The 25216-nt window shown below is 42.7% G+C and overlaps 2 protein-coding genes across 2 annotated transcripts; one reads left to right on the top strand and one right to left on the bottom strand.

The window, feature by feature from the left end:
• Window positions 1–865: 865 nt before the first annotated feature.
• Window positions 866–13343, bottom strand: LOC118936609 (casein kinase II subunit alpha). The gene is made up of 16 exons (XM_090221579.1): window positions 13269–13343; window positions 12622–12707; window positions 11790–11886; window positions 11484–11558; window positions 9781–9909; window positions 9528–9639; window positions 9300–9401; window positions 8213–8263; window positions 8042–8101; window positions 7466–7549; window positions 7102–7212; window positions 6812–6913; window positions 6207–6307; window positions 5655–5803; window positions 3436–3525; window positions 866–2475 (listed from the first exon to the last, which is right to left on the bottom strand). The coding sequence occupies exons 5-16, from the start codon at window positions 9879–9881 to the stop codon at window positions 2372–2374; spliced, it is 1167 nt and encodes a 388-aa protein (XP_090077705.1). The 5' UTR covers window positions 9882–9909; window positions 11484–11558; window positions 11790–11886; window positions 12622–12707; window positions 13269–13343; the 3' UTR covers window positions 866–2371.
• A 154-nt stretch (window positions 13344–13497) lies between these two features.
• Window positions 13498–22830, top strand: LOC149984401 (uncharacterized). The gene is made up of 14 exons (XM_090221584.1): window positions 13498–13643; window positions 18892–19053; window positions 19275–19336; window positions 19551–19583; window positions 19753–19803; window positions 19903–19941; window positions 20035–20073; window positions 20188–20232; window positions 20348–20404; window positions 20488–20526; window positions 20721–20768; window positions 21236–21748; window positions 21881–21919; window positions 22427–22830. The coding sequence occupies exons 2-14, from the start codon at window positions 19046–19048 to the stop codon at window positions 22435–22437; spliced, it is 984 nt and encodes a 327-aa protein (XP_090077710.1). The 5' UTR covers window positions 13498–13643; window positions 18892–19045; the 3' UTR covers window positions 22438–22830.
• The last annotated feature ends 2386 nt before the right edge of the window (window positions 22831–25216 follow it).

Consider the following 25216-nt stretch of genomic DNA (forward strand, 5'->3'; position numbering starts at 1 on the left):
ACTCTCCCCCCAGAACCAATAGAACATATTTCAGGACAATAGTGAATTTGATTTTAAAATCTCAATCTGCACATGAACAGCTGAAATCACTCATAGAACAGAATACAACATATCCTGTTATCAATACCGTAGTGGAAATCAATAATAATATATCCTGGTATCAACGCAGTAGTGGAAATCAATAATAATATATCCTGGTATCAACGCAGTAGGAAGGTGGCGATAGGTCACCATGCAACAATGCTCAGTGTGTAATACTGTTGTGTGGGAAACATTTTTGGGCTTTTTTCCTTGAGACAAATAAAATGCGAAGTAACCCAATTAATTACCCCTTCTTGAACTTGAACACCAAAGTACTCATTCTCACTTAAATCTGTTTGCAAGGTCCAAACTGTTTTATATTTTACAAATTCCATGGCATTAGTGCCAGTGAATTTAAGCTTCAGTGGCGCAGTGGTCTAAGGCACTGCCTCTCAGTGCTAGAGGTGTCACTACAGACCCTGGTTTGATCCCGGGCTGTATCACAACCGGCCGTGATCGGGAGTCCCATAGGGTGGCGCACAATTGGCACTGCGTCATCCGGGTTAGGGGAGGGTTTGGCTGGGGTAGGACGTCATTGCAAATAAGAATTTGTTCTTAACTGCCTAGCCTAGTTAAATAAAGGTTAAATAAAATAGAAAACATTTGTTGTTTAGACTCCATTACATAATAGTTAGGCTGGGCTAGTTGAAATAAATTAATCTGTCTGTGTTGCTTGTACACCAATCTAACCGTGCATATATTTCCCAGGGTTTCTACAGCATCAATGTCTGTACATTTCACAGAAAGAACAGAAAACAAACAATGATAAAGGACTATTCATACCTGCCTGTTTAAAATTGTTTATTTATGAAGTCGATTTTTTTTGCAAGTGATAAGACTCCTCCCAAAATAAAAACAAAAAGTTACAAAATTGCCTATGTCTTCAAAATCATGTGTAAGAGACCGCATTAAAAAACAAACAAACATGTATACAGAAGTAAAAGTAACACCAAATTGGCAAACTATTGACCCTGTGATAGTCAGCATTTGGTGCATGCAACCTAACAGTTACTGTAGAGTATCTACAGATGTCCAATCCAAGTACGATAGCTTCTAACAACTTCCAAACACCGGTAACTCCTGCACTTAACAGTAGTGTGTGAGCAACTATCCAGCACTGCCAAGTGGGGGCTACATCAGAGAATCCTGTCTCGTTTTGTGAAGTTGTCTACAGGTTCAGTGTATTGCAACAGCAGGAATCCCCAAACAAACTGTTTCAAGCTAGACTGTATATTTGGGACATACAAAATAAATGTTATTATCCATTCTCTTCTTCTTCTTCATCATGTCTACATTGTATTAGAATTCCTAGACCAAATCATCCAGACAGGTGTGACAAATAAAACATGATGTCAAGTCCAGATCTCAAAATATAACTGAACAGGGAAAAGCAATTTCAACATCTTTTCTCTGTCATTCTTCTCAACGTAATAAAAAGGAAACCCACTGGCCAGGCCAACACATAGTAGAGGGTGGGGTGGGCTGAACCGACCCACGGGCCCACACAAACATAGGTGAGGAGGTCCCATGAGGAGGTGGTGGTTTCAGGGCTGTGCCCCGGCAGCCGCTGGGAGGAGGGGGTGGAGGTTTCAGGGCTGTGCCCCGGCAGCCGCTGGGAGGAGGTTTCAGGGCTGTGCCCCGGCAGCCGCTGGGAGGAGGTGGTGGAGGTTTCAGGGCTGTGCCCCGGCCGCTGGGAGGAGGGGGTGGAGGTTTCAGGGCTGTGCCCCGGCAGCCGCTGGGAGGAGGTGGTGGAGGTTTCAGGGCTGTGCCCCGGCCGCTGGGAGGAGTGGGTGGAGGTTTCAGGGCTGTGCCCCGGCAGCCGCTGGGAGGAGGGGGTGGAGGTTTCAGGGCTGTGCCCCGGCAGCCGCTGGGAGGAGGTGGTGGAGGTTTCAGGGCTGTGCCCCGGCAGCCGCTGGGAGGAGGTGGTGGAGGTTTCAGGTCTGTGCCCCAGCAGCCGCTGGGAGGAGGTGGTGGAGGTTTCAGGTCTGTGCCCCAGCAGCCGCTGGGAGGAGGTGGTGGAGGTTTCAGGGCTGTGCCCGGCAGCCGCTGGGAGGAGGGGGTGGAGGTTTCAGGGCTGTGCCCCGGCAGCCGCTGGGAGGAGGTGGTGGAGGTTTCAGGGCTGTGCCCCGGCAGCCGCTGGGAGGAGGTGGTGGAGGTTTCAGGGCTGTGCCCCGGCAGCCGCTGGGAGGAGGTGGTGGTTTCAGGGCTGTGCCCCGGCAGCCGCTGGGAGGAGGTGGTGGAGGTTTCAGGGCTGTGCCCCGGCAGCCGCTGGGAGGAGGGGGTGGAGGTTTCAGGGCTGTGCCCCGGCCGCTGGGACTTGTGGGGCCAGAGTGTTGGGGGCAGAAATGACAGGTGATCCAGCGTTGTTAGCCAGTGCCTTTGTGGAGGTGATACCTAGAAGAGATAGTGGACACATTCTCACCAATGACTTCTACTGTCAGTACACTTATTGACAGGAAGTAAAAGAAGAGAGCAGGGTGATCTATGGTCAGGAGTAGGGAGTAGGAGCTGTGGCGGTCACGAAATCAGCCGGTGATTGTCAAGCAAATAACTGTTGGTCTCACGGTAATTGACCGTTAATTAACAAACACATTTAGCATCTTCTGGCTTCCACACATCACCTTCAGGCCACTGATGCAGATGTTAGGGACATTTACATTGTAAAAAGTCTAATAAATATAGCCTACATCCTCACAATAAATCCATGATTTATTTTAGACAGGTCTAAAGCCAGGTAGGCTGGCTGGCATGAAAATGTAAATAAATGTTGTAAATATAAACTATGTGCTTAATATTAGGAAAGTTGAGAAATAAAGTAGGCCTAGCCTATAGAAAGCTGACGGGATCCTCCTCTATTTAGTAGAGGCCATCACTCTGTTTTCTCGCACAATTGCATAGCCTACAGAAATGTTGCGCACCATGAGCTCCCATGAAATGTTTAATTAGATTTTCGATTACATTTGCATTGATGTCAGAGTGATTAGAGGGACAATAGAGTGCGGAGTACCAGGCAGTTAGCAAGTTTGGTAGGCTACTAATGACCAGCAGCAGCATTAGAGCTTGGAGAAGTCTAATTACTGTGACTAAACGGTCATGTGGAATTTGACTGCCGGTAATATGATCACTGCAACAGCCCTAGTCAGGAGTACTCACCATAGATTACAAATAAAACACTGGTGTTGGGAAACCATTCAAACAATATACAAAGTGTAATGATAACAGCACATCTTCCCAGGGAGTGGCACCCTATACCCTAAAGAGTGCACTACTTTTGATAGGGCCCAATAGCACCCTATACCCTAAATAGTGCACTACTTTTGACCAAAGACCAAAATGCAGTGTTGGATGACTTACCTGCCATCATACTGGAAGAGCTGACTGGAGTGGAGCTGGTAACTATTCCTCCAGGAGTGCTGCCCCTTCCCTGATCTTTAACAACGGAGTCTGGCATCAGAGAGAGAGAGAGACAATCAGATATCTTCTAAATCAACACTCATTAACCCAATCCACCGACAGCTATGATACCAACACTCATTAACACAATCCACCGACAGCTATGATAGCAACACTCATTAACCCAATCCACCGACAGCTATGATACCAACACTCACTAACACAATCCACCGACAGCTATGATAGCAACACTCACTAACACAATCTACCGACAGCTATGATAGCAACACTCATTAACCCAATCCACCGACAGCTATGATACCAACACTCACTAACACAATCCACCGACAGCTATGATAGCAACACTCATTAACCCAATCCACCGACAGCTATGATACCAACACTCACTAACACAATCCACCGACAGCTATGATAGCAACACTCATTAACCCAATCCACCGACAGCTATGATACCAACACTCACTAACACAATCTACCGACAGCTATGATAGCAACACTCATTAACCCAATCCACCGACAGCTATGATACCAACACAATCCACCGACAGCTATGATACCAACACTCACTAACACAATCCACCGACAGCTATGATACCAACACTCATTAACCCAATCCACCGACAGCTATGATACCAACCCAATCCACCGACAGCTATGATACCAACACTCACTAACACAATCCACCGACAGCTATGATAGCAACACAATCCACCAACAGCTATGATACCAACACAATCCACCGACAGCTATGATACCAATACAATCCACCAACAGCTATGATACCAACACTCACTAACACAATCCACCGACAGCTATGATAGCAACACTCATTAACACAATCCACTGACAGCTATGATACCAACACTCACTAACACAATCCACCGACAGCTATGATAGCAACACAATCCACCGACAGCTATGATACCAACACAATCCACCAACAGCTATGATACCAACACTCACTAACACAATCCACCGACAGCTATGATAGCAACACTCATTAACACAATCCACCGACAGCTATGATACCAACACTCATTAACACAATCCACCGACAGCTATGATAGCAACACTCATTAACCCAATCCACCGACAGCTATGATACCAACACTCATTAACACAATCCACCGACAGCTATGATACCAACACTCATTAACACAATCCACCGACAGCTATGATAGCAACACTCATTAACACAATCCACCGACAGCTATGATACCAACACTCATTAACACAATCCACCGACAGCTATGATACCAACACTCATTAACACAATCCACCGACAGCTATGATACCAACACTCAAACTCTCTGACGTCAAGAACAGACGTGTCTGAGCGTGTCATCTCTGACCTAGGTGTCCCATGTCACCTGGTTCCTCCGCACACGCCACTTGCTTCCAGTCGAAGCTGGCATCATCTCCAAGACCCTGATGCTTGCCTACGCAGCAGCAAGAGGAACTGTCCTTCCCTACCATCAGGCTTATTTGAAAACCCTACATCCCAACCCGAGCCCTCCGTTCCGCCACCTCCGGTCTATTAGCCCTCCCACCCACACTTCGAGGGAAAGTGTACTTGATATGATTGTGATAACTTGGTGAGACGACAATACATCTTGAGATGAATGCACTAATTGTAAGTCGCTGTGGATAAGAGCATCGGCTAAAAGGGCTAAAATGTCAAATGTATACTGTAGTCACATGAACTCCTCTGAAGAAACTGTAAGTATCTGTTAAAAAGCCGTCTGCTTCAATGTGTTCAATGGCTGCAAGAGAATCCACTCAATATGAACCTTCTTCTTTTAGCAAGTAATTAAAAAAGAAAAGTGTATTGTATTGAGGCATAATTTAGCACCACAATCTTAAGATCAAGCGAGGATTCTAGCACTTAAACATTCAGTTAGGCGTCTTATGCAGCAGGCCTCTATCTAGAAGTCTGAGTGGAGGCGGAGGGGAAACTCACAGAAGTCTGAGTGGAGGCGGAGGGGGAAACTCACAGAAGTCTGAGTGGAGGCGGAGGGGAAACTCACAGAAGTCTGAGTGGAGGCGGAGGGGAAACTCACAGAAGTCTGAGTGGAGGCGGAGGGGAAACTCACAGAAGTCTGAGTGGAGGCGGAGGGGAAACTCACAGAAGTCTGAGTGGAGGCGGAGGGGAAACTCACAGAAGTATGGATGTTCCATGGCCTCCCGGGCCGTGAGGCGAGCGTTGTGGTCGTAACGCAGCAACTTGTCCAGGAAGTCCAGAGCCTCGGTGCTCACCAGGTGCTGGTTCTCACTGTGCACAAACCTCTCCCACCTCTTACGGGAGTGTCTGGAGAATGGACCAGGAGAGAGAGGTCAATACATAAAATCAAGTCAACGTTCACTCAGAGTGTAGACTCACAAAGTTCTCTCAATACACTTTACAAAGAAGTTTTGGGGAAAAGGAGACAACAAAAAAATGAACAAGTCATATGAATAGATGGAAAGAGACTGGTGGCCAAATGGATTGTACCCATGAGTACTCTGTTAAATTGTCATGCCTGAGGGGCCGTTCGCCGTTCAACTCTTTCTGTTAAATGGGTCAATATATTGGGCATTATCAACCTGAATTACTCAAGGCAGGGGTTAGGTATACATTGACATTCACACTGTGTATTTGGACCATTTAGTAATACATTCTGAAGCCCAGTTCTGTTGAAGTAATCTGACGATGAAATGTTGGATATTCTTACCTGCCCAGAATGTCATTAAACCGCGGGTCTAGTTCAATGTTGTACTTGTCGATGTAGTCATACAAGTCCTCTGTGCCGAGGACTTTAGCAATCCGTACGAGCTGTAAAACAGAAACAGAACATTTTAGAGGGAAGACAAACTAAAACAAAAGCCTAAGGCCTAAATCTGGAATTCAACTGGCAGTCAAGTAAGGGGGCTAGAAGTATGCACTAAATATCAACCATCAGCCGTGTTGTAAAGACTGTCGTCTCATCATGATCAACACATTGTTTCAGTCAAGTAAGGGGGCTAGAAGTATGCACTAAATATCAACCATCAGCCGTGTTGTAAAGACTGTCGTCTCATCATGATCAACACATTGTTTCAGGGTTGTTCATCAGCACTGAGAGACTCAATTCTTCTCACCTGATTGTAGATAAACCAAAACACTCAACCAAAATACTTACTTGTAATCCTACAGAAAGTTGCAATTCAACTGGCAGTCAACTAAGAGAGCAACAAGACATCCACTTGATAGCTCAAATCAGTGCTGTTGTAGTAGAGACTGGTGTATCAGGATTTAATATCAAGACAATGTGATCAGCACCATGAGAGACAATTCTACCTGGTCGTAGTTGTCGTGTCCATGGAAGAAAGGCTCCTTCCTGAAGATCATGCTGGCCAACATACAGCCCAAACTCCACATGTCTAAACTGTAGTCATACATCTGACATGAAGAGAGAGGGGGGGGGGGGTGAACGCTGTGCTTAAAACAACAATGACTACATTACTGTACCAACTTACACCTACATTATTATAACTACATTAACGACATGCTACTATAGATTTGTGGCCAACTAGAATAGTTTGTTTCATGTTTATAACTAGTCTTTGTATTGTATTGAGTGGTCTCACCTGGTAGTCTACGAGCAGCTCAGGTCCTTTGAAGTAGCGCGAGGCCACTCTCACATTGTACTCCTGGTTAGGGTGGTAGAACTCTGCCAAGCCCCAGTCGATCAGGCGGAGCTACAAGAGAATAGTCATTATTGCCTGTGTTTTTTTAGTTAATAAGTTCTAATTCCTAATTCTGAGTTCTAGTTCTATGATAATAACAATATTAATACACAGGTCTTATATAGAGCTTTTCTAAAACCCAAAGACACTTTACAATAAGCAACAATAAGGAAACAAAAACGTCTAACAAAGTGGGCTGGTTAATTATGGTAGTGATCCAAGCTATAGTAACAGAATGAATGAAAGGAGGAGCCTGAATCCATACCTTTCTGTGTTCATGATCAATCATCACATTGTGTGGCTTGACATCTCTGTGCATGATCCCCATACTGTGACAGTAGTCAAGGGCCTGAGAAGAAACAATTAGGTCTTGGTTTAAGCTAACAGTCTAAATGCGAGATATATCATTGGCATCTGAGATTTGATTTATTAGGATCCCCATTAGTCGACGTCAATGGAGACAGTCTTACTGGGGTCGGACATAACAACAGACATTACAGACAAAATACATATATTTAAAATCATTAACATGTAGTGTGTGTGCATCTATCAGTTACACATACATGTCAGTACATACACACACCAAGTAGGTCACATGTCAGTACATACACACACCAAGTAGGTCACATGTCAGTACATACACACACCAAGTAGGTCACATGTCAGTACATACACACACCAAGTAGGTCACATGTCAGTACATACACACACCAAGTAGGTCACATGTCAGTACATACACACACCAAGTAGGTCACGTCAGTACATACACACACCAAGTAGGTCATATGGGGGAGAGGCGTTGTGCAGTGAGGTGTTTGTGTTTTTTGAAACCATCCCTTACCTTCAAGATTTCAAACATGTAGAACCGTATGTCGAAGTCTGATAAAGTTTGATACAGTTGCTGAAATACAGAGAAAAAAAATGTATCAAAATGAGATGGCTGGACATTGGTTCAGAATGTGAGGTTTATTAGAATTCTGTACAGACAGATGAACATGGTCTCTCTCCTCACCTTGAAATCAGTGTTGTTGACATGCTCAAAAACCAGCGCGGGAGTTCGAGACTGAGAAGACATAAGAAAAGGCATGAGGAACTACAATAACTACAATCATTCACTCCACCAGAACACACACAAAATACATTTGAAAAGAAGAAGAAGAAGAATCGGGATGGTAAAACGTTTTCAATGTAAACTCAAATGATTAAAACCAGGTTGAAAGTAGAAAAGTGATATATTTTAAAATAAGATAATCTTTGACAACTAACAACCACCAAAATAAAAACTAGACAGTCAGGGAGAATATATATATATTTTTTTAAATGACATGGCATTGATTTTATTATGATATTTGAGTCTCTCAGATAGCATAAGAGCAAGGCATAAGCCATGGCAAAATGTGGAGAATTACAGGAAATTAGCTTTAAAACTGCACATCTTCTCACAGCCGTTTCCAAAATGTGGTGAATTGCAGGAAATTTGCTTTAAAACTGCAATTGTTCTCTCCACCCAATGACAAAAATAGGTATAATTGCAGGAAATTAGCTTTAAAACTAGTGATGCACCGATATTACATTTTTGGCCGATTTCCGATATTTTCCTCGTCAAAAAAAACAATACCGATATTTAAAATTTTTGCGGCCTTTTAAGCATACAGTTAAATAGTTAACACACACACACATGGACGCAGTGTTGTTCATTCGTTTCATGCTCAACCAGGATTTCTTAGGAACCCCTTTTTTGTCTTTGCGTGTCAAATAAGCTTGCTGACCAATCAGGACCTGAATATGACTGCACGTCAAATAATAAATTAACGCATTCATTCATTATTTTGTGTCACAAGGGATTCATCAATACGTATGCTATGATGCTGGTAAACTTGTCTCTCACACCCATGGTGCTGGTCATGAAAAAAACTTTGCCACAGCTGCTGAAAAAAATCCTAGGGGAAACTCTGGATGGAGGTAGCTGAACATTGTTTCTGCTTAGTGATTGAGCAACAGCCATTGTAAAAAAAAGGCCCACAAAAAACGAGCATGTGGTTGTGTTATGATTCACACTTTACAGACGTATAGAAATGAGGATCATGAGCTCCACTCACCACAGGATCCTTGACGATATCTAAAAGTGAGATGATGTTGGGACCGCCTCGCAAGTTTTCTAGAATCTTGATTTCTCTCTTGATTTTCTTCTTTTTGACTGGCTATCGACAAACATAACAAAATACCATCAGGACTTCATACAGTACGTCTCTTTGGCGAGGAGCGAAATTTGAGTCAGGGGATAAAATGCCAATACTAAAATCAATTAAAATTAATATGGTACCAACCTTGAGTATTTTGACAACAACCTTCTCATTGTTGGTGATATTTATGGCTTCAAACACCTCACTGTATTTGCCTCGTCCTAGTTTGCGCACCAGCTGGTAGTCATCTTGGTTCCTACATAGTCAAGAGAATTGGCAAGCAATGTGATGGCGTGACAATTTCAGCTAGGTAACACCAACTAGAATCTAACACACATATCAGAACATGCAACAGAAAACAATGTGTTCAGCTTTGAACCACACACGCACTACGTACCCCCATTCCACCACATGGGACTCGTAGTCCCAGTACTCCCGAGGCCTCTGTGTGTTTACATCAGGGTAAACTCGAGAGCGGCTTGGGACAGAGCCGGACATATTATACACAGGATGTTCTCTGGATCACCTGGGACAGAGAAAATAGACACACCTATTATAATAAAAACAAACATGATAGGGGTGGTGTATGTGAGTCCACATCGCACTTTAATGTCATTTTTTGCCCCCCCCCCCCCCCCCGAAGGGGAATGTAAATCATTCACTTTTTTTTTTACAGTAGTTACATAGCAAAACATCAAATAATTTGATATACTTTACATCTAGATAGACAGTACTTATACATTATAAATTGTGTTTTAGTCATAACTATTATATAACATGAGCTTTTAAACCCACCCCTCAGCTACTCTCAGTCCATCCCACCTATCTCCCTAACCCCACCCCTCCAGTACTCTCAGTTCATCCCACCTATCTCCCTAAACCCCACCCCTCAGCTACTCTCAGTCCATCCACCTATCTCCCTAACCCCACCCCTCCAGTACTCTCAGTTCATCCCACCTATCTCCCTAACCCCACCCCTCCAGTACTCTCAGTCCATCCCACCTATCTCCCTAACCCCACCCCTCAGCTACTCTCAGTCCATCCACCTATCTCCCTAACCCCACCCCTCCAGTACTCTCAGTTCATCCCACCTATCTCCCTAACCCCACCCCTCCAGTACTCAGTCCATCCCACCTATCTCCCTAACCCCACCCCTCCAGTACTCTCAGTCCATCCCACCTATCTCCCTAACCCCACCCCTCCAGTACTCTCAGTTCATCCCACCTATCTCCCTAACCCCACCCCTCCAGTACTCTCAGTTCATCCCACCTATCTCCCTAACCCCGCCCCTCCTGTACTCTCAGTTCATCCCACCTATCTCCCTAACCCCACCCCTCAGCTACTCTCAGTTCATCCCACCTATCTCCCTAACCCCACCCCTCCAGTACTCTCAGTCCATCCCACCTATCTCCCTAACCCCACCCCTCCAGTACTCTCAGTTCATCCCACCTATCTCCCTAACACCACCCCTCAGCTACTCTCAGTCCATCCCACCTATCTCCCTAACCCCACCCCTCAGCTACTCTCAGTTCATCCCACCTATCTCCCTAACCCCACCCCTCCAGTACTCTCAGTCCATCCCACCTATCTCCCTAACCCCACCCCTCCAGTACTCTCAGTTCATCCCACCTATCTCCCTAAACCCACCCCTCCAGTACTCTCAGTTCATCCCACCTATCTCCCTAACCCCACCCCTCCAGTACTCTCAGTTCATCCCACCTATCTCCCTAACCCCACCCCTCAGCTACTCTCAGTCCATCCCACCTATCTCCCTAACCCTACCCCTCCGGTACTTTCAGTCCATCCCACCTATCTCCGTAAACCACCCTCTGATGATTTCCATGTGCCATTTGTCAACTGTGCTGTTTCTAATAAATTCTGAACCTATCTAATCGATATCAAGAAGATCCATATAAGCAACATCTATAACCATAGATGGACAATTACGTGACTGATTGAAAGTAATGTAGACTAATGAATCATTCTGTTTGGCATACTGTTGGCATCAGGTCTCGCTGTCTCGCTTGACTTGGCACAGTAGGCCTATAAGACAGTGTGATTGATCACTGTGTGAATGATTGATCACCATGTGAATGGTACCTTGGAGGTTTCCTCCAAGCTGCAGGTGACAGGTGGGGTCGCTGCAGAGCTGATGCTACGTTGGTTTGGTAGAGGCTGCAGGATAAAACACACAACTAGATGTTAGTTGGCTAGCTACATATTTTAGTCAGGTAGCCATCATGATATGGGCAGGTTTCCCAGACACAAATTAAGACCAGTCTTAGACTAAAAAGCCTGCTACATGGAAATTAATTAAGTACAGGACTAAGCTTATTCTGTGTTTTGGAAATCGCTGATATACTGGTCAAAAAAATTTAAGATAATAGTTTGCTAAAATCAACAAACCTGATTGTTGTAGTTGTTAAGGAGTACATCCAACCAGTCTAATCAGGGGGCACCGGGCTCAGTAGAGTCATCACTAGGATTCCCACTGTCATATGCCCTGTTGAAAGACATACATGTGATTGATTTAGTACAATACTTGGCCAAAGAGTCTCGACTCAACCTCTGACTTAACTCAAAAACCTGTCACTACTTACGAGCTTTATTTCTATGGTATTGTTTACCGGTCTGTCAAGTGTCATTCACTGAAACCGATCAGAAACATCTGTGGTGTACAAAGCAGTTTCATTATGATAACCAGTGTCCGGCTGGGACCCACACGGTTTAATAATCTGTGGTGAAACTCCCTCGAGACAGTCACACACGCACGAGCCATGGCCTGCACATGTAGCCAACTAGCTCGCGCTAGAGCTGCTTCCATGATGAACTGCAACGCACCAAAAGCCGGATGGGAATACTAGGTTAGCTAGCTAACTAACAAGCAAATGTTATCTATAGTTATATTCACGAAACATGAATTGCTGGGCAGGTATTTATCTATAAATGTTAGTAAATTGTATTAGCTGACGTGGATACGTTGAAGATTGCTAGCTACCACAAGCCAGAAAATATTATTTGTTTTCAGAAGAAAAAAAGTGACAACGGAGTGCATTAGCGAGGCAACTGGCTGACAACGCCTTAGCTAACATTCTGTGGGCTACCTTGATAGCTAATGGTAGTAAAGCTAAACATAGTTATGTATGCTTTAAGAGTATTTGTCTTATATGCAATAACATGCAAAGTTGACTCAAAACAATGGCCATCTCACGTAGGTAAATAAGCTAACGTGTATTACCTCTCGACGTTGTTGGGACATCAATATGGCGATGCTTGGTTTAGCGGCAATGTGCACCTCCATTCCTGTGAGGGGCGCTGTGCTTTCTTTGTGTGGAAAATGGGAGAGAGAAAACACAAGGCTGTACTTCTCTGAAAACCCTTACTGACACCTAGTGGTTAAATGGGAGAACCTCTGTGTCACAATTAAATCCTAATTATGTTATACATATTATATCCATATCCACATCGTACTTTTAATTTATTTTTTTTTGGGGGGGGGCAAAAAATACATTACATATACATTATACATTGTCCCACTTCGAAGGTCAAAAACAAACTTTGTTTTTACAGCTTTTTCTTTTGTTGTTACATGTAAATCACACACACACATTTTGTACAGTAGTTACGCAGCAAACATAAAGTAATTCGATATTTTGATATATATTACATCTAGATAGATAGTACTTATTAATTTAAAAAAATTATAGTCATAACTATTATAGAACATAACCCCAGCACATAACCCCGCTACTTTCAGTCCATCCCACCTCTCCGTTAATTAACCTCCCTCTTGTGATTTCCATGTGCCATATATTTGTGCAGTTTCACATAAATTCTGAACCTATCTAATCATCTAGATTGTAAATTAAAGATAAATATTCTTACTAAAGTTATTATTATATTGTTGATTGACTATGGTCGTACTTCCTCCTTAGTTATTTTCCACAATATAAATCTATCTTCTCACTGGGACAAGACCAATGATGTTCCAGACAGGGACAACGCACAACGGAAACGGTGCTGTTCTGATTGGCCAATTGAAAAACGGGGAGGGATTGGGTTGTGGGTTGGGGAACGCTCCACTGCCCTTTCGTCACTCATTGTTTCAAGCCACACCCTACTACACCCACTAAGCGGAGAAAGCGTACCTCAACGTCTGTTCAAGAATGTTGAAATGTTGAATGTTTTGAATAAACGTGTGGTTCAGTACAAACCGTCACACTACCTAGCTACTGTTTAATCGAACTGAATGCACCCCAGGTATGTCTAACGTTCCGGACCCATGGACATCTAACTAATGCATAACTCCAAAACATTAGTATTTTATTAGAATTCCCATTAGCATCTGCCAAGGCAGCCATTACTCTTCCTGGGGTCCAAACATGAACAAAACAATACATCACAACAAAACAATAGTCTACATCATAAATAAAACACATAACACAATACATTGTGCACTATATACATTTGCATATCTGCTCCACTTTTACAAATGTACAGTACAAAATGTACAATATTACAACAATACAATATTACAATGTGTGGGTGTGTGTCTCTTCACAGTTCGCATTGTGCCTTGAGGTTTTGTTTTATCTGTAGGTTTTTAAATCTGATTTTATTGCTAGCTTGAATTACCTAATGTGGAGTAGAGTTCCATGTAGTCATGGCTCTATGTAGTACTGTGTGTTTCCCAGCCTCTGTTCTGGACTTAGGGACTGTGAAGAGACCACTGGTGGCATGTCTTGTGGGGTATGTATGGCTGTCTGAGGCGTGTTAGCTGTTTGAACGGACAGTTCGTTTCAGCACGTCAATACCTCTCACAAAATCAAGTAGTGATGAATACATTCTCTCCTCCCCTTTGTGCCAGGAGAGATTCACGTTGATTTTCTTGATATTAGCCCTCAGTGTACATTTAAGGGCGAACCGTGCTGCTCTGTTTTTGGCCAATTGCCTATGTCCATCTTTGCAGCATTTGATCATATAACTCGGCAGTAGTCCAGGTGTGATAAAAACACATATGTATGATATTAATTTGAGCCCGTTTGCTACAGCAGGAAATGAATCCTGCAGCAACAGAAAATGTTTCCCCGGCTATGTGTTTGGCGCCGACAGAGATGAACGCTTTGCGTTCTTAGGAAACTATGCAGTATTTAGTTTTTTTTACAAATTATTTCTTACATTGTTACCCAGGAAATCTTAAGTCTTATTACATACAGCCAGGAGGAACTATTGGATATAAGAGCAACATCAATTTACCAACATTACGACCAGGAATACGACTTTCCCGAAGCGGATCCTCTGTTTCGACCACCACCCAGGACAATGGATCGGATCCCAGTAGGCGACCCAAAACATCGGCGCCGCTGACGCCTCACAAGTCCTCAACTGGCAGCTTCATTGAATAGTACCTGCAAAACACCAGTCTCAAGTCAACAGTGACGAGGCGACTCTGGGATGCTGGCCTTCTAGGCAGAGTTCTTCTGTCCAGTGTCTGTGTTCTTTTGCCCATCTTAATCTTTTCTTTTTATTGGCCAGTCCGAGATATGGCTTTTTCTTTGCAACTCTGCCTAGAAGGCCAGCATCCTGGAGTCGCCTTTTCACTGTTGACGTTGAGATTGGTGTTTTGCAGGTACTAATTAATGAAGCTGCCAGATGGGGACTTGTGAGGCGTCTGTTTCTCAAACTAGACACTAATGTACTTGTCCTCTTGCTCAGTTGTGCACAGAGGCCTCCAACTCCTCTTTCTATTCTGGTTAGAGCCAGTTTGCACTGTTCTGTGAAGGGAGGAGTACACAGCGTTGTACGAGATCTTCAGTTTCTTGGCAATTTCTTGCATGGAAAAGCCTTCATTTCTGAGAACAAGAATATACTGACGAGTTTCAGAAGAAAGTTCTTTGTGTCTGGCCATTTTGAGCCTGTAATCGAACCCACAAATGCTGATGCTCCAGATACTCAACTAGTCTAAAGAAGGCCAATTTTATTGCTTTCAGTAGTGCTAACATAATTGCGAAAGGGTTTTCTAATGATAAATTAGCCTATTAAAATTATAAACTTGGATTAGCTAACACAACGTGCCATTGGAACACAGGACTGATGATTGCTGATAATGGGCCTCTGTACACTTATGTAGATATTCCATAAGAAATCTGCCATTTCCAACTACAATAGTCATTTACAACATTAACAATGTCGACACTGTATTTCTGATAAATGTTATGTTATTTTAATGGACATAAAATGTGCTTTTCTTTCAAAAACAAGGACATTTCTAAGTGACCCCAAACTTTTGAACGGTAGTGTATGTTTTTTTCAACAGCATATTATGATCAATAATGTCAAAAGATGCACTGAAGTCTAGCAAAATAGCTCCTACAATCTTCTTATTATCAGTTTCTTTCAGCCAATCATCAGTCATTTGTGTCAAGGCCGTACATGTTGAGGGCCCTTCCCTATAAGTGAGTTGAAAGTCTGTTGTTAATTTGTTTACTGTGAAATAGCATTGTACCTGGTCAAACACATTTTTTTCCAAAAGTTGACTAAGGATTGGTAGCAGGCTGATTGGTCGGCTGTTTCAACCAGTAAAGGGTGCTTTGCTATTCTTGGGTATCGGAAGTACTTTTACTTCCCTCCAGCCCTGAGACACACACTGTCCTGTAGGCTTAGATAGATAGGAGTGGCAATAGTCCGCTACCATCCAAGTTGTCAGTACCAGACGGTTTGTCATTACTGATAGACAGCAATACTATTTTCACCTCTTCCACACTCACTTTACAGAATTCAAATTCAGTTATGCATGAAAATTAAGGTTTAGAGTTTGTTATTGGCATGTCATGCCTATGTTTGCTAATCTTGCCAAGGAAAAAGTCATTAAAGTAGTCGGCAATATCAGAGGGTTTTGCAATGTTCAATTAAACAGTGCTGTTCTGAACGACCAAAGAAGAATTTGAAAACAGAGAAATATTGAACGACCAAAGAAGAATACCTTTGATAAGATATATATTGAATACAGAATTAAAATACTTTCTCTTTGGTCGTTATGGCTAATGGACAATGTACAATGAGTGGACAAAACATTAGGAACACCTTCCTAATATTGAGTTGCACCCCATCTTGCCCTCTGAACAGCCCTCAATTTGTCGGGGCATGGACTCTACAAGGTGTCAAAAGCGTTCCACAGGGATGCTGGCCCATGTTGACTCCAACGCTTCCCACAGTTGTGTCGAGTTGGCTGGATGTCCTTTGGGTGGTGGATCATTCTTGATACACATGGGAAACTGAAAAACCCAGCATACCCCATTCAAAGGCACTTACAGTGCCTTGCGAAAGTATTCGGCCCCCTTGAACTTTGCGACCTTTTGCCACATTTCAGGCTTCAAACATAAAGATATAAAACTGTATTTTTTTGTGAAGAATCAACAACAAGTGGGACACAATCATGAAGTGGAACGACATTTATTGGATATTTCAAACTTTTTTAACAAATCAAAAACTGAAAAATTGGGCGTGCAAATTATTCAGCCCCCTTAAGTTAATAATTTGTAGCGCCACCTTTTGCTGCGATTACAGCTGTAAGTCGCTTGGGGTATGTCCCTATCAGTTTTGCACATCGAGAGACTGAATTTTTTTCCCATTCCTCCTTGCAAAACAGCTCGAGCTCAGTGAGGTTGGATGGAGAGCATTTGTGAACAGCAGTTTTCAGTTCTTTCCACAGATTCTCGATTGGATTCAGGTCTGGACTTTGACTTGGCCATTCTAACACCTGGATATGTTTATTTTTTAACCATTCCATTGTAGATTTTGCTTTATGTTTTGGATCATTGTCTTGTTGGAAGACAAATCTCCGTCCCAGTCTCAGGTCTTTTGCAGACTCCATCAGGTTTTCTTCCAGAATGGTCCTGTATTTGGCTCCATCCATCTTCCCATCAATTTTAACCATCTTCCCTGTCCCTGCTGAAGAAAAGCAGGCCCAAACCATGATGCTGCCACCACCATGTTTGACAGTGGGGATGGTGTGTTCAGCTGTGTTGCTTTTACGCCAAACATAACGTTTTGCATTGTTGCCAAAAAGTTCAATTTTGGTTTCATCTGACCAGAGCACCTTCTTCCACATGCTTGGTGTGTCTTCCAGGTGGCTTGTGGCAAACTTTAAACTACACTTTTTATGGATATCTTTAAGAAATGGCTTTCTTCTTGCCACTCTTCCATAAAGGCCAGATTTGTGCAATATACGACTGATTGTTGTCCTATGGACAGAGTCTCCCAGCTCAGCTGTAGATCTCTGCAGTTCATCCAGAGTGATCATGGGCCTCTTGGCTGCATCTCTGATCAGTCTTCTCCTTGTATGAGCTGAAAGTTTAGAGGGACGGCCAGGTCTTGGTAGATTTGCAGTGGTCTGATACTCCTTCCATTTCAATATTATCGCTTGCACAGTGCTCCTTGGGATGTTTAAAGCTTGGGAAATCTTTTTGTATCCAAATCCGGCTTTAAACTTCTTCACAACAGTATCTCGGACCTGCCTGGTGTGTTCCTTGTTCTTCATGATGCTCTCTGCGCTTTTAACGGACCTCTGAGACTATCACAGTGCAGGTGCATTTATACGGAGACTTGATTACACACAGGTGGATTGTATTTATCATCATTAGTCATTTAGGTCAACATTGGATCATTCAGAGATCCTCACTGAACTTCTGGAGAGAGTTTGCTGCACTGAAAGTAAAGGGGCTGAATAATTTTGCACGCCCAATTTTTCAGTTTTTGATTTGTTAAAAAAGTTTGAAATATCCAATAAATGTCGTTCCACTTCATGATTGTGTCCCACTTGTTGTTGATTCTTCACAAAAAAATACAGTTTTATATCTTTATGTTTGAAGCCTGAAATGTGGCAAAAGGTCGCAAAGTTCAAGGGGGCCGAATACTTTCGCAAGGCACTGTATATATTTTGTGTTGACAATCCACCCTCTGAATGGCACACATACACAATCAATGTCTCAATTGTGTCAAGGCTTAAAAATGATTATTTAACCTGTCTCCTCCCCTTCATCTAAATTGATTGATGTGGATTTAACAGGTGACATCAATAAGAGATTCACCTTGATTCCCCTGCTCAGTCTATGTCATAGAAAGACCAGGTGTTTCTAATGTTACATACACTCACTGTATATGCTTATGCTACACTTTCAGAGTGCGGTATCAATTAATCCACTCATTGTGTAGGCTTCTAAATTGCTGTAACAATGAGAAGGAAATGCCAGAGGCATGTTTTGTTTGCATCACTGACCACAGGAACCAGTCACCTATAATCAACATAGTCTAGAAAGAGAAGGTCTTTGTTTTGTACACCTCTTGAATGAACAGTCACATCTTGGGAGTATTTGTCTTCTATGTCAGTGGGTTGTTTGTCGACTGACATTATAATGAGTCATTTGTCAACTGTAAACCTTTTTGTTTAAATGCTCATCTGATTCCTCAATCTTAAAACATTGCCACGGTCATGCACTGTTTCCTGCAGAGACACCTGACACAGCCCCCATTCTATCTCATAGAAGTGGGTCTGTGTCTATTGTCTCTGCGGTTCCAGCCAATCAGCTATAAGGACAGGTATAAAACCTCTGATGGTCTTTTAACAAAGAGATAGAGGACTCGTGTGATGACTTCCACCCACCATGGAGCTGTAAGTCACTTTTTTATTCCATCATGGCCTCTTTGATTGATATATTCTTTATAACAATGTAACATTTAGGTCATGTAACATTTCATTGAAATGTTGTGTGTTGTCTTGACTTAGTCTTACAAAGCATTAGATTTAACACTGTACAACTATCTTCTTTATAAAAGGGGATACCTAGTCAACTGTTCAACTGAAAAGGCCAATGCTCTTTATTTTTCTCGTAGCTCCCTGTGTTCTCTGTCAGTTCTGACGCTAGTGGCTGTTGTGTTCATGGTACCAATGAAAGGTAAGCTTCATTTACCCTAAACAAGGATCATATATCAGCCTATATCGATTTGCTCCAGTAAGCTTTTCCAGTGAATTGTTCAGCGTGTCATACACTGGACAAAAACGACTTGCTTTTATTGCTGTGGTGAAAAGGTCTGATACAGTAATATGACATGATATTACTGAGGTTATTGTGATTGAATCAGTTAATAATAGTCCTGTTTCCTTTTCAGACAGAAGTGAGGATGTGTTAAGCTTTTTGAATGGTGAGATGGTTGGCTACATGCTAATGCACCTGTTTATTGTCTTGTGTTGATGAGACCCAAACAGTTGTTAGTCTTGATGGAGAAATCACATTTTCAAAAAATGATCAGAGGTGGTGAGATTCTAATAAGCTGTTGGTTATAGGTAGCTCATTCTCAGATGTTGTTACAGGTGCCCTTGATGTTGCTCCCGCTACTCAAAGCACCTCAGGAAAAATCAAAGGTCTGTTCTTCACACTTATATATTTATTTATCTATCCTCATTTTGTTACTTTTAAAATCATTATCTCAATCTGCCGTCTTTCTTTTCTACTTTCCCCAGGTCCCGAGAACACCTTTGGTAAACCAGCTCCAACCCCAGGTTAGTGAAAGTAGATTTTGATGTTTGAGGGAAATGTTTCTAACTAGCATCTGTTATTGCCATGTTGACCTAATTTATTACTGTGTTCAACAGGAAGACCAAGTCCTTTAAGACCAACAGAGAACTCTGCAGGTTGTTTTTTTATTACGTTTAGTTTGTAATCAAACTGTCAAACTTGGTTGTGAAATATAATGAAATCAATGTTACATTACGTGTATCATTACTCCGTAATCATTTGTCTTCCAGAAATCTCTAATGTTACGCAGACTGCAAACTCTGCTTGTTTAACAGGTTAGTGTGGGGAAGGTTGAGCTGGGAACTTATCAATAGTCAGTAGTTAGTGTTATTGATATGTGCTTGATCATGTGTTTTTTGTGTTATTGATCATTATCTGATCATGTATCAGATGTTGTAGACTCAGATGCCAGATCCAAAGAGAAATGCAACTCCAATGATCTTACAGGTGTGTGGAATATGGTTTGAAAATAATGCTATATAGGAAGTTTCAATATCATTTTCAGAGTTGTTTCATTCAATGTCCCACAGATGCAGAACGATCTGAAAGTAACTCAGCAGAAAGCAGAGGTATATTAAATATCAAAATAATCTATCACTGAAATATCCATAGGGGAAAATGAATCTGGTAATATTGATTTCATAGACTGTTATGGCCATACCAATTCTGATTCTCTCTCTCTCTCTCTCTCTCCTCTTTCTTTATTTCTTTCTTTCTTTTTTTCTCTCTCTCTCTCTCTTTCTCTTTCTCTTTCTTTCTTCAGAGGATTATGATGACTCTCTGGGATCTAATACAAAGATTACAGAAACTGGTATGTCATGTTTACCATCAATGTAAAGAAATGGTAGCTCGATAATTGATGTAGTGTCACTGTTTTTACCTCAAACAGAAATGCAGAAGGTATCACAGGATTCTAATTCTGCTGGTCAGAATTCCAGCCTCTTATAATTACATCCCATAGACATGTAACTAACACTATGTAAGAGACTGAACATGACATCACCTGGGCTTGTCTTGTTGTAGGACAGCAACAGAGACGGAAAAAATCATGTGGTTGTAGCAGCCGCCAAACCCTCTACTGAGATTCAAGATATGTCATTATCTACTAGATGAAGTCCTTGGCCAACAGTGTATTTAAACAAACATATAATTAACATACGTAGAATAAAAACGTATTAAACCAATAGCACTTATTCATATCCATAGATTTTCGTACAAAGAGTAAAATCAAAATGGAATCAGTTGACAGTTCTAACCGACTCTTCATCCCCAATACAGTGACAGATGACAGTAGCAGCGACGAGACTGACAGTTCTCCAAGTGATGTGAGAAAATACAAACAACCTCCAGGAAGGAGAACCATAAACCCAGACCATGTCGACAGCATGCAGACAACCACCAGGCAGGATCCAACCAATGGGAGCGAGGAGCTGGATAGAGAGACTCAGAGGGACCCCACAGTGGGGAGAGAGAGAACCAGCAGAGTGCTCATTGATCTCAACAGTGAAGAGGATATGATGGTGGGCTGTCAGGGTTCTGTCTGTGTGCCCGGAGAGCAGGGGACTACAGTCAATGGAGGTGAAAATGATGAGAATACAAGTCTAAACAGTAGAGATAGAGATATCCAAAGCCAAGAGGTCACAGGCACAGCCACGGAGCAGGCCCTACGTAGGGATAGTTGTAGGGGTGTAGTGAATGGAGTGTTGGACACAGCCAGAGAACATCAGGACTTGGACAGTATGGAGCATGTCAATGGTAGACCCAATGGTACTGATGAAGCCAAGAGTAGAGGTTCGTCTGGCTTCTATTCTACCATGATTCCAAACTACGGCTTTACAAAAAAGAAGATCCACAGCAGAATTCTTTAACTACTGAACCTATATTATTGAAAAATATCTGAATGATTGCTTTCTATCCTAACAGAAACCAGAGATGACATCAGCACTGAGACGAACCCAGTCGGTAGGTTTAGAGAAAACACACCATGAACAATAAAACAATCCCAGTAAAAACCCTGAGGTCCCTGAGCACTTCTGTTCAGATGGTAAGTAGGGTTATGTGTTCTGGTAAGGAAAGATACAGAGAAACAGCAGATTATTTATATCCACCTAAATATGTGCTGGAAACACTTTGGTGAGGAAAATATCACTTTCTCGTATTGCGAAACCCACAAATGTTCTCTAGCAAGTCTGAAAATATTTCCTGTTTTGCAAAAATATTTAAATTGATGTGGTGAATTCGAAACATTACCCCAGTGAATACTTTGTATAACCATTTCTGTTTCAAATAAGAGCACCTCTTCTAAGACCTAAGTAGAAACAGAGCAGAGGTGTTACCTACCGGAGGTCAACCTACATCCATATTACACATTCAACAACACACCACTGTTTTCAGACTTATCTTACCCCTCACAGGCAAAATGTTTAAATCATACTGAGTGTTCTCCATGTTGTCTGCTCTGTGTTCTAGTGATTGGTTAGCCTCCAGGAGCCCCAGCCAGGAGCCCCAGCCAGGAGCTCCAGCCAGGAGCCTGTCAGTGCCGGAGGCTTCCTCCAGGTAGAGTTGGCTCAGCTCTACCCTGCAGGGCCTGTAAATCTCCCTGCCTCTCACTCGTGTGTCGTCTCCCTCAAGCTCCACCGACTCTACCAGACCGCAGAGTCCCTCTCACACTTATATTCATGACAGAGACGTCAGTAAATCTGTGGATATTTACCACCAATCTTTCACTTGATCTTGAAATGGTATAAATGGTATTCTGACAGCAGCTGTGCCCCCTGGTCTTACTGCCGCTAGTCAATTTGAATTGTAGGTGAATGGAAATAAGATGTTTGGCTCCAATCTGATCTGATGAAATAAAGGTTTCTCATAAAGCATTGTTTGTTGTACTAATTCGAGGTAATTCAATGAAAGGATGTGTATACAGGCAAATTCACAATTGTAAGGAAAGACAATACATTGTTTGAAGGCAGAATGCCTTACAGCGTTACACAACTGCTTGGACTACATGACCATTCTACACAGAACCTTTTCTACATTTCAACTTCACCCAATCATTCAACTGTCAACTTGGCCCATACAAACAACATTTGGTAACTTTGTATAAAATATAATATGTCAGTGATTCAACAACGGAATAAAAATATGTTGACAGAACATGTCACTGTTACCTTCTTGCTGCGGCAGCAATTTTCCAGACATGAACGCTTCTCTCATCCAACAGTGTTTTATAGTGATCTCTCCCATGTGTTGGAGTTGACATGGGGTGACTGCCCTGACACATCAGCCTTGCTGTTTGCACACAGGCAGTAACACATGTACTGTGGCCTGAGGCACAGCTTCAACATCAACTGCTGTGCTGAGCAAAACCAGTGGCACAGAATGAGGAGCAGCTGATTACAAAATATACATACATGATGAGCTTGTGACCCTCGCGTGATGAGTTACCTTGTCTGAGACCTGAGGACTTGTGGTAGCTCCCTGAGCTGATGTCTAGGCTTTAGCTTAGCAGCCTACCATAGTCTTGTGTCACGATTGGTAGAAGGTAAATTCACTGGACCTTACAGCTGGAATCCCCAGTAGGTGGAAACATCGCCACTGGCCGCCCCAACAGCGTTGTTATTGTTTTTGTTGCCCAGCTGAGGATCATCATGAGAAAAACAACTGCAGTACACATTGTGCTTTTCTATCACACCTGCAATGTCTGAGGGGGAAAACACTGTGTTGGTTGTTTCCAGTAACTTCTATGTTGTTGTAATATCCCAAACGGACCTGGTTGTTTCACCGATAAGGATTCCAGATGTAAGAGTAGTCACTGTTTACTTATATAGTAAACACACCACAATTTGGAATCTGAAGTGACACTCCAATAGGGCTTCATTTTGTGGTGGATACCAACCACGGAGATCCTCCACTATTACATTCTCAGTGTTCCTTTCCAGACCTCCATGCACTGGCTCTGATGCTTATAAAATTCTGTTTCTGTAAAAAGCAGTCTGCACAGGAAGCTAGCTCTTCTATCTGTGCTGTCTTAGAACCTGGAACCTGCCAGAAACAGTGTGGTGCCTGGACAGAGAAGTCCCAAATGGTCAGCTGCTCTAGGGTTTATGGAGGGGAAGAAGAATCCTTAGACAAATGTTTAGACAGAAATATCCCATCCCCTCATCTAGAGGACAGCATCTTGGGGAATGAGTGAGCGGAATGGATTTCTCCAAGTCCTAAACAGTACGACATCACTTTATCTCTCTTATGAAACTGATTTTACATGACAATCACTGTAAAATCTCTCTCTCACACACACACACACACACACACACACACACACACACACACACACACACACACACACACACACACACACACACACACACACACACACACAGTAGAGAGAGAGAGAGAGAGAGAAAGACCTCAACAAACACAAACTTAACAAAACGTAACATACCCCACTTGTATTGTTCAGACAGGACCTGAACAGGCAGACTAAACAAATCCAAACTGAGTCGTCGGGTTGTTGGGAAGCATGAATTACAACCCAGTGCTAAATGGGAGAAGTGATGGTGTCTGACAGTTGAGTTCCTCTGTGAGCCGCTGCCGGGTCTGATTTCTCCTCTGCTGAGGCAGTCATTAGTGGGCCAGACAGGAGGCTCTCCTCCATACATCATGTCATACTACTTAAACTGCTAAGATGAAAGGTCAGGCTGCTCCTTCTCTTAACAAGTTAAACAGAGGTTAACATAGATAATTGGTTTATGGGTTATTGCCATTGGTTATTACACAATATGGCTTTAACACTAAATGGGTGGACTTGGACCGTAGATTCTGTCCGGTAGTGTTGTGGTCAGAGGAGGGTTAAAAGACAGGGGGAACTGGTGTCTCTGGGCCGACTGCTCTGCTGGATGGAAGACAGGACTGCACCGTGTCTGCCCTCCAGGCTTCGTTTGTAACACACACACATTTGTGTGTCTGGATTTATCCAGACCTCATGGTCTTAGTATTCAATAGACCCGAGAAGACGAGGAAACATCAATGGACTGATTTTATTGAACAGGGGTAAGGTTTTGCCACAGGGGAAAAGCTCCCCCTTACTTGACCACGTACGGTCACACTTCATTTTCCTGGTGGTTGTGGTCAGGTAATGGGTAGCACTCTTGTTATCAATGTCCAGTGGAACTATGCAAGATCAGGCTTTGGCTGTTCTCACACAATCTGGTCAATCCATCTGTTTCTACCATTATTACGCACTGTCTGGATTAAGATTAC

The sequence above is a fragment of the Oncorhynchus mykiss genome, chromosome 3, assembly GCF_057628025.1.
Source record: "Oncorhynchus mykiss isolate SJ-2025 chromosome 3, ASM5762802v1, whole genome shotgun sequence".
Lineage (NCBI taxonomy): Eukaryota > Metazoa > Chordata > Actinopteri > Salmoniformes > Salmonidae > Oncorhynchus > Oncorhynchus mykiss.